The sequence below is a fragment of the Falco punctatus genome (genome assembly GCF_963210335.1).
Source record: "Falco punctatus genome assembly, chromosome: 4".
Classification (NCBI taxonomy): Eukaryota; Metazoa; Chordata; class Aves; order Falconiformes; family Falconidae; genus Falco; species Falco punctatus.
The window spans coordinates 60441804-60456297 of NC_137583.1; the positions used below are offsets into that span (position 1 = coordinate 60441804).

Consider the following 14494-nt stretch of genomic DNA (forward strand, 5'->3'; position numbering starts at 1 on the left):
GTTCAGAGCCAAATCTTCCAAGAACAAATGATTTTGTATGGACAAATGGTACTTCCAGGCAATACTGGCAAGATCCATTTGTGTCATGCATCACGCGAGGTGGTCACCACAACACCAGCTGCATGGCTTTACAGTCTGAAGCTGGAAGGGGGAAAGGCTGTACCAGAGAACCGTTAGGTGAAGTGTTTTACAGATCAGTTGCTGGTTGACTGAGCTACAGGACTGCCAGCTGGTTGACTTCAAGATCTTGTGGAGAACACGTGACACTCCAAAGGACTAGGAGTTGTTAAACCTATCTTGAAACCAGGGAGGAGGGAAGAAAGCCTGGGGAAATGTGGACATTAGTGTCACTTCACTTCCCAGAAAAACACTGGTACAAACTAAAAGAACTAGTATTTGACATGGGATTTGCCAAGAAGAGAATCACACTGAGCCAATTCAGTTCATTTTTGTAACAGGATGCAATCCTGCAGATGAAACAGCAAAGTGTCACAAAAAATGAAAGTGCAAAATATACCCTTATATAGGAATAACTGCATGTATGACATGACTCACATCATCTATATGTAGCGACTTTCTGTAGAAAGACATCCAGAAACATATTGGAGAACGCAAGTTCAATACGAATGAATGATGTTGCAAAAAAAAGATGCACCAAAAAGAGGAAAAAAAAAAAAAACAAACCACAAAAATGTGCTGAAGACATGACGCAGGGTAAGGGCTCAAGCTCTGAGATTTCTGTGTCCAGTTCCCAGCTCTGCATTTCTAGAAACATGTAAGGGTCCCCACAGGCAAGGAGGGATGATGGGAGGCCTACATCAAACAGCTGGGGGTACTGAGGGTCTCATATGTAAGATAAAAGGGAAATGGCACCTTTTCAGGTCTGGAAAAAGCTGGTGCAAGCAGAAATACTTGTCTTACTACGGACCTCTGAGAACCAGTTGAAAGCTTAAAGCATGGCAAGGGCTGCTAACATTTGACGTTTAGGAAAGCTTGGACAATAACGGAACACTGGCATACACCGCCCTAGAGAAAGCACAGGGCGTACACACATCATGGACAGGCCCTGCCAGGCTGGGATACACCTATGAGTAACGTACGTATGTGTGATCCTGTGCAACTGAATGGATCAGGCATCTCAGGTCCCTTCAGCCATGGGATTGAGCTGTGAGAACAGCCTAAAATCTCCCGTGAAATGGAAAGTCTGAAGCTGTTTTAAGTTTCAATAGTTTAGGAAACATGGTAGTCAGCTTTTTAATATATAAAAATTGCCCTTCAGTCAAACTATTAAATGACTTATACATACACAACAAACTATTGGAAATTACTTCTACATTACAACATCAGCATACTCTTCTGGAAACGAACCCCACTTGCCTAAAGTAGAGGGTTCAAATTAATCGTGTACCTGTCTTAAACACAGGGCTGTTATGAATGCCTCTGGATGTACAGAAATCTCCACCATGTATTTTAAAAACCTGACCATATGAGAATCTCAAATGCATGTTAAATTGCAGGGAGGAAGGAAGGAGAGAGAGGAATGCAACTATTCACACCAACGACTGACAGGGTAATTTAGAATGCCACCAGTAATTTTTTTTCATTGCTTCAAATAACAAAAAAAAGCAAAACTCCACTATGAATCAGACTTCAACTTTATTGAAAACACAGTAAAAAAAAAATCCTACAAAACATTCAGTGTAACAGTTCAAACAAAGGAGAAAAAAAGCCACGTTACCACTGCTTTTCACAAAAAATTCAACCTAAGGTGGCAATACTTTCATTTGTTTGTAACACAGCAAAGTATCCACAATGGAGAACATTATAAAACATATTTTCGGGTGACCTAAAGTAAGCCAGAAAGGATTTGGTGGGGAGAAGGTACAGATACAGAGAATTGCTCTGATTAAGTAACGCTAAAAGCATAATTTTTCAGCTATGTTTTACCTTGGTCAAAGACACACCCATGTGAAAGGAACATCAGTTGCTCAAGAATGCAGAGTTTACAAAGCCTGAAGTGCAAACAGGACCAAGAGGGGAGCGCAGATTCCATTTAGCATCTCTCAGCCTCTCATGCAGTTAAGATTGTGCATAATTTTTTTGTTTTGTTTTGTAAACTGGAACCTTAACCGGTAGTGAGAAATGTGAAAGTGCATGACACAAGCTACCTGCTGCTGTCATTAACAGTGCCAGCAATAGCAAAATCCATAGAAACACCAGTTCAGAGCTGGGTTTTTATGGCTACATCACCCAAGTCCATGTGAAGCCCATCCCATGTGACGAGATGGCCAGCAGCACCCTGAGAACCTTCATAGTCTCCTCAGCAGGGGTTTCAGAGACAGAGCTTCATGAGGACACGAGCAATGTGCATTTCGATTGAGGTAACGCAGGGCTGGGGTCCTAACCCCACAGGAAAGCAAAGGAAATCTAGGGTGGGGGTATGTGTACACAGCACGTTTCATACACTTTTAAGGTTTCAAATCCATGACCCAAACATACCTTCATTTTCTATCCATTTGTTTTTAAAGGAATAGAAGTCAAGTCACATAACACATAAATACTTGGAAACCTATCTTTAAAAAATGAAAAGTAGCTCAACTTTGTTTTGTCATATAAAGCCAGGGAGGAGAAAGCTACTTGCACAGATTGTGTGAATCTGAAGTATTTTGGCCCAGACTAGGAAAACTTGTGGCTAGGGGGGAAAGACAGGTCATGCACCAGCTAATTTTCTCCTTCAGCATTTGAACACATCCATCATATTCACGATTCGGTACCACCACCGTGCCACCCTTCTGAATGATTGTTCTACATAGAGAGAGAAGGCGCACAACATGCCCATACACATGAAATACAAAGGTACAGAAAACACACCAGGGCCCTTACCTTGGCACCCTGCAAAGTCTGACTGACCAAAACGTGAGAGTTACACACCGGGATGACGCATCTCAATCTCCAACAGAGTACGGGCAGCAAGACAAATCAGCAGCTGTGGCCTTGCTCTACAAGTTACAAGGAAGATAACCGAAGGGCAGGTCCACAGAACATCAGCTACTCCAGAGTAACTGCCATCACCACCAGCTCACACTGGCTGTACAAGCACGTTACACTCTCACTGAGGAGTAAGCCGGTTGCCTTATGGTACTGAGAGTTACAAGCACATATATATGCAATGGCTAAACCATTTTCACCTTGCTCCTACTTCAGACTTACATGAGCTCTTAGCAATATGTTAGAGGACCCACCCTAATGTCAGAATTGTTTTAATGGAATCCAGTGGTAAAAAACAGATCAAGTATAAATGAACAAATAAATAATTTTCATAAGGGAAGAACATTTCTAACTAGGGAATGTCTCTTTATAGACTCTGTGGGAAAAGAAATATATTAAAATCAAAGCCAGTGCCCTCATACTTCAATAGCTGGTACCTATGGAAGCACAGAGTATCTGAAGAATGCAAAACAAAACACTGTTCGTAGAAGGAGCTTCATCCAGTGGTACAGACTACCCAGCTTAATGGAAAGGGGGGGGGGGGGGGGGGGGGGGGGCGGGGCAGAAGCAGCAGCAACGCTTGAGGTTAACGTACAACAAACATACAGAAGCAATTCAGAAGCAATATCCCAAAGTGGTAGGTACAAACGAATTGCCAGATACCTACAGCCTTTAAGAACTGGGATTTCCTAATCTCTAAGTTTATGTGAGGCCTTCCTACAGACACAGCTTTTAAATAGTCTGGAATTGGGTATGTCAGGATTGCCAACATTTACAGGATATTTCTGACACTATCCCTTTGACTGTCTGGAGTCACCTTCTAGACTTGTCAAAACATGTAATGCTATGTATGTAACAAAAAAAAAAAATCTACCAGCAATAAATGAAACTGAAATACTTAGAAAAATACAGTAATTAACACAGAACTAGCAAGCATCCTCAGGTTTTCTGTTGCCGAGACAAAACTATCTTCAAAAGTTCACAGGCTTCTGTAAATGTGAAGTCAAGGATACTGTTGCACTGTGAATTACAAAACAGATTTTAAGAATTTATGAAGTTCTTTTCAGTGTTAGTGAATTACTGGCATATTTAGAGAACATACAATTAACTCACATATACTAACAATACATGTGTTTCTTCTCTTTGAGAGAGGAGTTTTAGGTGCTTCAGTTGTGACACATTTCAAAAAAAACTTCCCATTTAAGTTTCCTTCTGGTATGTATACTTATAGATCAAACATTAGATCTACGTAGATTCTTCTTGTTATTTCACATTTTGTCTACATCAAGAAGAGTATCTGTTAACAGCAACGCCACTGAATAAGATAATGACTTGAAAACACAAAGAAGGGAAAGCAAGCAGAGATCTTAGATGTTGTCAAGAGTTAAGGCCCGATTTAGAAAAAAAGTTTCATCACCCCTGACTTTCATGAAGTTAAGGATTTTAAAATGTATTTTTAGTAACACGGACTTTCAAAGATCGACTAGAAAAAGACTCAAAAACAGCCTGTCTACACAGGTGAGCTCCATGTCATTTCTCCCCTTCCCAGTTACCGGGCACAGTGGGGATTCTGGAAGTCAATTTAGCATTAACTCCCCACAAGATGTGCTCTGCTTCCTAAAATTCTGACCGATATTGTCAGGTTTTAATGGTTAAAATGAAACTTGTAGGAGATCCTCTTTGGACGCGGTGTGGGGGAACAACAGTTCCAGTCAGAATGACACAGCATTCTTGAAACAGCAAGAAGCCAAACACCGAACAGGCTGCACAAAAACGTACCCCCAGAAAATCCTGAATTACTTTAGTCCCAACAAAACAGAGCCCAAAGTGAAAAGCAACAGTTCAAGAACCTGCACAGCTATCCCCTGGAAACCCCAGGAGCCTGCCATTCCAACCAGAAGTAACCCAATTCAGCAACTACAACTGCGTGCAGCAGGCAGACAGACCACAGGCTGACCTCCTCACGCCATGAACAGAAAAGGAGCATCACAACTTCTTATGGCAGCACCAGAGACTCTTTGCCTGAGGTGAGGGGACGGGGCAAAGCAGAAAAAGGTGGCAGAGGGTCTCACCACCTGGGTGACAGCTAGTGACAGGGAGAGATTGCTCTCCCTGAACAGGATGGACCCAAAAACAGCATTTTTGGAAGTTCAAATGCTGTTAGTGCAACTGAAATAACTTGCCAGTTTACCAATAGTAAATTCAATATTCAGGAGCTCTAGGTTTCAGCTCCTGAAACACACAGGCTGGGGAGGGAAGTTAGTGTACACAATATTGTCTCAAGTCAGCACTAAAATAAAAAACCAACACAAATATTAACACTAGGGGGTAGGGGATCTTATTTCCTTAAAGCATTTAAAGGTTCACAGTTCACATCAACACTTTTTTAAACAAAACCAAGCACATTTCTTTTTGAAGGGCTTGTTAACGTGGCCTTAGTGTCTGCTTAAATGACTTTACCTAGACTAAAAATCAGAGTATATGTAAACCAACAGGATATAGCTGTCTTCCTTCAAACCTGTAGATGCTAGCTAAGTGTAAGGCTCAGCTGCTGTACGTACACCTCCTGAGCTCATCCGCTTCTGAAAGAGGAGGAAAAGAAAGGAAAATAACCTAGAATGTTCTTACAAAATTCAAGAAAAGTCACACGCATGAAGAGGCCAACTGCTCTTTGTTTCCGCGTTACTCCTGTCTAAAGTAGATTGTTAAGTTCTTTAAGAAGAGGGCCATCTTGTCTTTACTGCACAGCAGTGGGAACATGTGAGCACCTGACGTGGCATCAGCTGCTTGCAGCGACATAGGGGCGAGCAGGACACACAGGGTGGGACAGACGAGGGCTGCAGCCCCCTTCCCACTGATCGCTCCTGGTGACACACTGGAGAAAGTGTCACCCTGCAGCATCCACTCACGTGCCCATCCCATTAAGCACGGCTGCACAAGCTCCTGTCTGCACAGGCCTGATGGCAGCACACTGCTGCGCCTCCCTGCTACTCAAGGTGGTACTTTGGAGCCGGGCAAGGAAAACAACTGTCAAATCTTTTTAATTTCCATGATGCAAAAACAGTCAACAGGGTAAAAGGTAGTGGAGGAGCAAGACCAAAGATAAACATTACATTACAGACAGTAAACAAAGCTTCCTATGAATGCAAAAACTGTACAGTAACCAATACTATTACTTTTTAGCTTAAAGGGATAAGCATGTGTGCTTTATGCTTAGAAAACCCGCAAGATTACAGTTCTGCCACTGCATTTAATATTGTGCTACCAATACAGAATAAAGCTGAGAAACAGCTAACTTAGAACACTTAGTTTACATCTACTTTTTGGTCTTGTGTGGTATCTAGTTGAAGATGGAAGCATTTATGTGCTTTTTGCCTCCTGAGAAGTGAGGCAGATGTTAATGTTACTAAGATCAGCTGTATATACCTTGAAGGTATAGACCACCTGACTCTACATGAGTCAAAATACTAGGAATGTATCGTCAATATCCATTAATGAATTACCAGTTGCTTGTATTTAAGTGACCATGTGCTTCTGTTAAAAGTATATAGTGACCTGTATCTTACACAAAGTATATGGTGTAGCATTGTATCTGTAAAGAAGTTTTGCATAAGCATGTCATTTCAAAGCCAAAGGCATGTTTTAATGTGGACAGAACAAAACACTGTCAGTAGTTGCACAGGGTAGTTCTGAATTTCTCATCCACCTTGGAAACCACACAGCACCTTAACCACCCTCCACAGCTCGGTGTAAACTCTTCCCTAACGCAGCCTGAGCCCACACAGCTGCTCAGATGGTGGAACCCCGCAGAAGGGGTGGGAGCAGACAAGGCTGTAACATTCGTTTTGAACGAGAGTTTTACAGTCTTGCCTGAAACTCGTATGCTTGTCAGCAGGGACTGTCTCTGCTCAATTGAAGTAATTGCCTGACTCACTTTCAGAAACCACATACACATTGTAATCCCATCCTCTTCTGTGTTCTTGGGTCACTGATGCCAGGACAAACATCTCTCCAAAAACACGAAGAGCCAAGACCTATGCTGGTTCACACTCCCTACATTTATTCCTTAAATTCATTTATTCAGTTTCAGACTGTATTTAAATAACTGTCTTTAAGTTGTAATAGAAATATTTGAATAAAGCTACCTAGACTCACACACAAGTCACCAGCCCCATTAAAGACACTAGGACAATTTTGGTCACACAATCACTTGCATGGACAAGTGGATACATTTCTGTTATTTTTAACTATAACGCTAATACATAAGGCTACAAGCTCTGAGAATACCTGAATGACGCTCCTAATAGTAAATCTTCCAATATTTTAAATGTAAACACATTTTAAAATAACTTTTCATTACAGCTCCCTGTTCTTGTTTACAGGGACAAGTTGACTTGCATAAAGATTTCTCACTCAAACGTCAGCATTGAACTCAAACAACAGAAAAGATGCTTGTGAATCTTAGTGAAATCAAGCAATTTTACTTTGTCTTCCAAGACTCTACAACACATCAATAGTCATTTTAATAAGCCTTGAATTCATAGCAACTACAAAAAAAAAAAAGTAACTCTCTAGCATCATATTTACCACAGCAATATTTACATTATGCCCCAGTTCAAGTCAGAAAAAGGCAACTGCAAAAAAACTGAGAAATCCTCACATCTACTGGAGCTTGATCGCTGAAGCACCCGGAGCAGGGCTGGGGGGCTCACACACCCACAGCCCAGACCAGCCACCTCCGAACAGCCAAAGGGTGTTTGACACAAGGTGTATTATTTTTTTTTTTTTTGAACCACACTGGAGAGCTAGTTGTCACCTCTTGATTGCCTGTGAGACTTCAAACTACAGACACACTTGTTGTTTTACAGAAATGGGAAATACACAGGAACATTATCTGACTTGCTCCGTAACAGGCACACGGAAGGTGTCCCCTCTCCAACCTGTTTGAAGAATAATTGTGGCAGAGCAGAATGAAGGTGCAACCAGATTTTGAACACACACTTGGGTTTTGGTTGACGGGGGTTTTTCTTTACTATAAACTTTTTAAAGGACTCCTAAGGCTGAAGTAATGCTACGAAAAAGGAAATTGCCACCCACCAATGCCATCCTGAATCTAAGGCCTCTGAGCAGTTAAATTTTAACACAGAAATTCATACTACCAAGACTGAACACACAAGTTTTACTTACCAAGACACCTACGTCATCTCTATAAGCTTAGAATTTAATTTAAGATATCTACACATACAGGCCTATATACATGTTCATGTGTACATTAAAAAACGGGCTAGTGAAAGATACTGGATTATGCCACTGAACAGAAATCCTGGTAACTATAGTATAAATTCAGAGAAATAATTTAATTCAAATTAAAGAAGATTGTAAAAAACTGCAGTTGCGGCCTCCTCGGCCTGTGCTACTTGCATTGATTACAAGTACTGCTCATACACAGTAGTTCAAGAATTTTACAGGGTGTACTCGGTAGGGTAAGTGACCTCCGTGGCACAATAGCTTACAGAACTGTAAGAGCTGTGCCAAGGGGTCTACACAGCTTTTTACAAAGCATACTAGGCTCAGATTTAACACTGAAGTTAATCTTCATCTTGTACTTCACTATTCAGTAAGACGCTGACTACCAGAGAAGCAACCTGGCATGTACAGCTAAGAGCAGAAAGCTGTGACCGCTGGCCTTCTAAGAAAGCTCTGTGACGTTAGACTATGAAAGGCCTACTGCTCCAGCATGGAAGGAACTGCGATTTTTTTAGCATGTTCTTAGTGGAAGTGTTTATCTACTGTCAAGGATACCTACTCCAGGTATTTTACATTTCCAGTAAGGGTCATATTGGGCTTCAAGTGTATCTTTTTTTTTTTTTTTTTTAAAACCAAGTCCCAAAGTTATCTTTTATAGCTGTGTCTGTACAACACAGGAGGTACTGTGCATTCAAATGGCAGCAGGGTTATATCTAAGAATGTGAGGCTTTCAACAAATAAAAAGGAATGCATTATTCTCTTCAGCTTCCAGTCTTCAAGGCACCTCCTGCATTAACTTACTGGGAAATAAACAAGCAGACCGAAAGTTCACTGGAAAGAGAAGAATGATACACGTAACTTCCTCAGAAGCACACAGCATCAAAAAAAATGAGACAAGGTTGGACCCAAATTATCAACAAATGAAATCAATATAAAAATGCTGATGAGATGACAGGAATGCCATGAGGTTGATGTTTTCAGCTCTGTTGATTGCAGGTGATTGTTAATCACAGTGTTTTCTGATGCCCATTCGCAGACGGCTTTGTCTCTGAGTCTCTTGGATTGTTTGACAGATGAAGTTTATCTAATCCTGCAAAACATTACACGATAAGGAAAAACTGAGATCCTCCCATGTTTCAAGCATACAGGTATTCAAAAGAATACATAACAAACCAACTTCTACTTTGTGATTAAGGACTTTGGGTTTGCTGGAGACCAGAACTGACATTCTAGCTCAGGTAAGAATTATTTCTGGGAAATTCCCTCAGTTGTGTTTTAAGGGAGAAAAGTCCATCCCAGTGAACAAGCATGGAGGTGACAGAAGCCTAAATTCACACTGCCTAAATCACAGGCTTAGATGTTAAAAACCCAGAAAGACTTGCAATACTTTACTCTGTCAGCCTACAAAGACCAAAATAATTGCCTACATTATTTATTTTTAAATACAGCATCCTTCTGAAAAGAATGCATTACTGTTCTTAAGATCACTGGTGATGACCACATCACTCCTCTAAATTCTTTGTATGTCTAATAATATTTTTAGGCCTATGATATTACCAATTTGTTTGTCTGCATTTTCACCCATTTGTTCTTATTGCATAGTTCTCTACTATGAGTGCTAATTATAAATTGTCCCATCCTGCTCCAGGCAATTAGTTAAACCACTCTTTTTGGTCAAGGAGAGATGGGGAAAGATGATAAATCTATGAAGTCTCTAAAATTAAGGATCAAAAATGGTAAAAGCTTCTTATTCATTTGGTGTAGATTGTATTGAACATTTTACTGAAGTGCCATGACATACCAAGCTAAATTTCTTGCATCATTGGAATTCCAAATTTGACTGTACTGCTATATAAAAAAAACCCGCTTAATATTGTATTGTTGCCAAGTCCCAATATTATATGAATTCTCTTGGTCACAGGCCTGCAGGAGGCATTTACCTCCCACTAACGAGCTATGATGCTCCACCAGCCTCTAGTCCTCAGCATCACAGTTTTCAGCATGGGGCTGTAATGAGCACACAGATTTTGGTTCTCATTCTCCGAATGCCATGTGACAGTTTTTAACAGACATTGTTATGTATAATGTTGAAAACAAACCCAGCTTGTGTCAGGAACCTGCACTCTTCAGGATTTATAACTCCCTGCTTATGTCAAATGCAAACCTTTCACTAATTACTTTGCTTTTCCATTTTAATCACAATATTTACGCAAAAATCATGTAATACGTGATAGCAAGAGGCCAAAAAAAAAAACCCTAAAGAATCCACAAGAATGATGCCATCCAGTGACCATTATCCTCCTATGCCTGCATTTTGAATTTTGTTAATCTGCCTTCAACATATATTTATTCGACATTGTGTTTAATACAGTATAGTGCCACAAATTATCAAGATAAAACTTTTACATCATTTGCTTTAAGACAGAAACTTTAAAGTTTTACTAGACCTGCTGCTATAAGCCCATGCTGACTGATGTTAATTTATTTCCTTCAGAGCTCTACAACAGCCGTTACATTATACGAAATAATCCCTTTACAGTCAAAACAGTTGCACAAAAAAAATAGGATTATGCAAGTCAACTGAAAGAGATGAATCAAGGTCTTCTCATAAAATGACCTTAACTAAAAGCTGGGGGATAATGTCAAATACATCATACTCGCACCATGTATCTGTCTCAATCAACAATGGAACTGCTCTGAAAATATTTTCAGCATAAAAATCAATGGACAGATTTACACACCCCTGGCCCACTAATCCGTTCCCCTGGAGCTTCAAAACTCAACATCAAAAGTCACAGAATGGTTTGTTTTAATCCTACACTATCAGTCATTTTGTATTTCCCTATTTAGTAGGTCTGGGTTTAACTTAATTGCCACCAGCAGAGGTGCACTCTAGGAAGCGCCTGGATTTTGTTTACCAGGGTCACAATTCTGGAAAGCAGTAATTGGTGAAAACTAACCTAAGTACCTTTTAGACACTACAAACTGAAACCTGTTATAAATAAACACTGAAGTTTTACCATTAGTCCTCTCAGTTTAAGCAAACACTACTCTAGGGTTCTAAAGAGGTAGGAGCTTCATTAATTAGTGTAGATAAAATGCAGTAACAAACCATTACTAAATTTTTACCCTCTTAGTATCAAATATTTTTCAAACCTTTCTTCTATGGCCCAGAAACATGAACGCACAATTTGATCAGAATTTTGACTATATCAAGTACAGGTTCTACTCAGCCAGTTATAAAGATCCTGTGTATTCTCTACAAAGATCTTCTGAACATGTAGTGCTCAAAAAAAGTATCACAACAAAGCAGCTAAGATTTCCACTAAAGCATTTTTAAGGAATTAATAAGTTGCTTTAAACAAAAAAGAAAAAAAGCCAACCCACGCACAAGTTGGAGTTCTATTTTGGAATATTTGCTGAGTAGCAACGCGAATGTTTCTGTGCTCTCTAAAGGCTGAAAAATCTAACTGCAGATCCGTAAGTACACAGACGTCGCATTAAGATCAATGTTGCACCTCAGCTCCTGACTCTTCAAAAAATAACACAAACCTATGCATTCTCACCCTAATTTAAAGAAACTTCCACCGAAACAAGAGTTTTCTGTGAGTTTCAACAGAACTTTAACAGTAGCACAGCACGGTATCAATGCTGGAAACGTTCAAGCACAAAGTTTTCAGCACTATCTTACCTAATGCCTTCAGGAGCTCTTCTCGCACAGCAGAAGTGAACTTTCTGACCAGACACAACGTTGTCATGATAGCAAAGAGCAAGTTATAAGATAATACAATATAGAAGTTTCCCAGCCAGTTAAACCTTCCAAAGTCTCCAAGCAGATCAAATCTGGTGATTCCTGTTAAAATCACATTTAAGATTTACATCAAAATCTTGATTACATTTTTTACAAAACACAATAATTTCATTCTATTAGTTTTTACACATGGAAGCAAAACTCGTTCAGACAACACACTATAGAACATGTGGTTAAACACACAAGACAATGCTCTCAAGGTAATTTGCTACTTCACTGGCCGCTAAGACACACATATCAAAACGTTAGTTAAGTTTCCTAGTAAAATGTTTCAATAACGTAGAGCTGAACTACATTGTCTATTCCAGATAAGAATTCTGCTTTTATAATTTCAATAAATGTATCCAGGAAAAAAAAAAAAATCAGTATTAGTATGAAAATTGCTTGAAATCTCAATTTCTACAAAATCCTTATCTAATCTAGTGAAGGATGAAAGGCACTGTGGGCTTGCTTATTAAAAAAAATACAGGCAACAAAAAGAGCCACAGCATCTTAAACTCTAAGCCTCTGTAACTGTTTTTTCAGACCTGCTGCTTTTAAACCAAAGTTTAAAGACATCTTTCCAGCTGCAGTTCTTTTCCTAGATCTACCCACCACTATAGCCACAGAGCATTTGCACAGGAGGAAAAGAGTTTGGCTGAAAGACAGTGCTGACAGGTCTTCTTCACACTGGAGCTCATAATACTGACGCTTGGGCTTTGTGCTGATCAAAGGCTAGTCAATCACTACAGCTAAGGGAGCAAAATTTTTTCCAAAACGTGGAAGTGTCCACAAGCTGTAGGGTCCATCTGAGAGGGCAGAAGAGGAAGAACCACAGGTTGTTCCTTTGCCAGGTCTACATCAAGGACTGCACTGAGTAAAGGGCAGAATATTAAGATCACACCCAAACAGCAGTTGTCCAGGATCGATGAGTCATATTCCCCAAAAAATTTGGCACAGATGATGTCAAAGTGATGTGCGCTCTCACAGTTGAAAGCAATAGTGGGAAGGAAGGAAGCTTACCTTGCCCCAGAACTGAAATGGCAGCAGAAAACTAAGCAATCAGAAAAGAACCCTGGCTGGCTCTAAAGTTCCTGGAAGCGAGTTTTCTATCAACCTTATTTTGAAAGAGTTCGGGGGCTTTTAAAAACTGTGACTTCAACAGTGACAATAAATAGAGAGAGAGAGAGAAAGAATTTAGGGTCAGTTACCATCCTTTCAAAGGGTAAACCTGGCACATGATTCTCATTGTACTTCGATACCCAAGACTCACAGCCAGCTATCACAACATTGAAAGATACACATGCCTCTTGTACTCAGCATCAGTCATTTAAATAAAAAACATGGGAATCAAATTTGGTTATCCAAGGAAGACATGCCAAAATGAAGGAAATTAAAAAAAGTGTCAAAGGATAAAGAAAAAAAAAAATCACTGAAGCTGATCAAAACAACAAGAGAGGCAGGGAGAAATACCAAAAAAGCAAAGGCAGCCTTAGCACAAAACCAAAAACTAGCTGACTGAATTAACCAGTAAACAAATGAAGGACCATAAACACAGAGATGCTTTCACACTTGAAGGCAAACAGTATCCTTAATATTTTTGAAGGAGTGTTTTATCAGACTGTAGAGCTACAGGAAAATTGGGAAGCAGGTTAAAATGTATAGGCTATAAGACCTTTAAAGGAAAAGAAACAAAACCAGGTAGAGCACTGGGTGAAGAGTTCTCTGGAAAAGAAATAATACTCCTTGACACAAAGAGGTTCAGAAGAATAGCCAGCAATAGAGCAGGCATTATAAGGACAAACAACAATGAAGCCTGACACTTCTGTTAGAGCAGGTGGGAAAAATATTGTCCACAAGTTACATTCATTTTCTTCTTATTAAAGAAAAAGCCACTGCTCATCAGAAAAGATCTGAGACAATATCATTTTGTAAATTTGTGGGAGAAAAGGGTCAAAAAGCATTTGATGACTTTCTTACAGAAGTATCTACTCAGCCCACCGAGAAAAAAAAATTCCCAAGACTGCAATTTGAAAAACTATTCAGTAACCAAACAGAAAGCTACATCTCTAGTGAACACATATATCTCTCTCTCTCTCCAAGAAAGTTGGTGACAATTTACCAAACAAACTAAAAACCAACTATGTTTTTAACTGTACAGACAAATAAGTTTCAAATCACTGTTTACTTAAATGATGAAACTTCTGTACATCAGAAAATTCAATTTTGTTTGCAATTCTTTTTTTCTGTATTCTTGACAATTAAGTGCCCCGTTCCCAGTTTGTTTCTCAGTGGTTAGTGATACCGAGTTAACTTCTTTTAGTAAAAACTTTCCTGGAGTTCTAAAAGAATGACAATTAGACACATCCACCACCGACATATCTAATGAGAATGCTACAAAACGTATAAAAAAAAAATTCCCCTATTTCCATTTTTAAAACTTGAAAAAGGTCAGTACATGTATTAGGT

General features: G+C 39.6%; 1 protein-coding gene across 3 annotated transcripts in view; it reads right to left on the minus strand.

Annotated features, from left to right (window-relative positions):
• Positions 1-1637: 1637 nt before the first annotated feature.
• The window catches only part of LMBR1 (limb development membrane protein 1), a 79288-nt gene continuing 66431 nt past the window's right edge, over positions 1638-14494 (minus strand). For all 3 annotated transcript variants that reach the window (XM_080385853.1, XM_080385854.1, XM_080385855.1), the window contains 2 exons: positions 11927-12088; positions 1638-9325 (listed from right to left, as the gene is read on the minus strand). In XM_080385853.1, the coding sequence (XP_080241979.1) occupies positions 9243-9325; positions 11927-12088 (245 nt within the window). In that variant the 3' untranslated portion in view covers positions 1638-9242. The remainder of the gene's footprint in view (positions 9326-11926; positions 12089-14494) is intronic.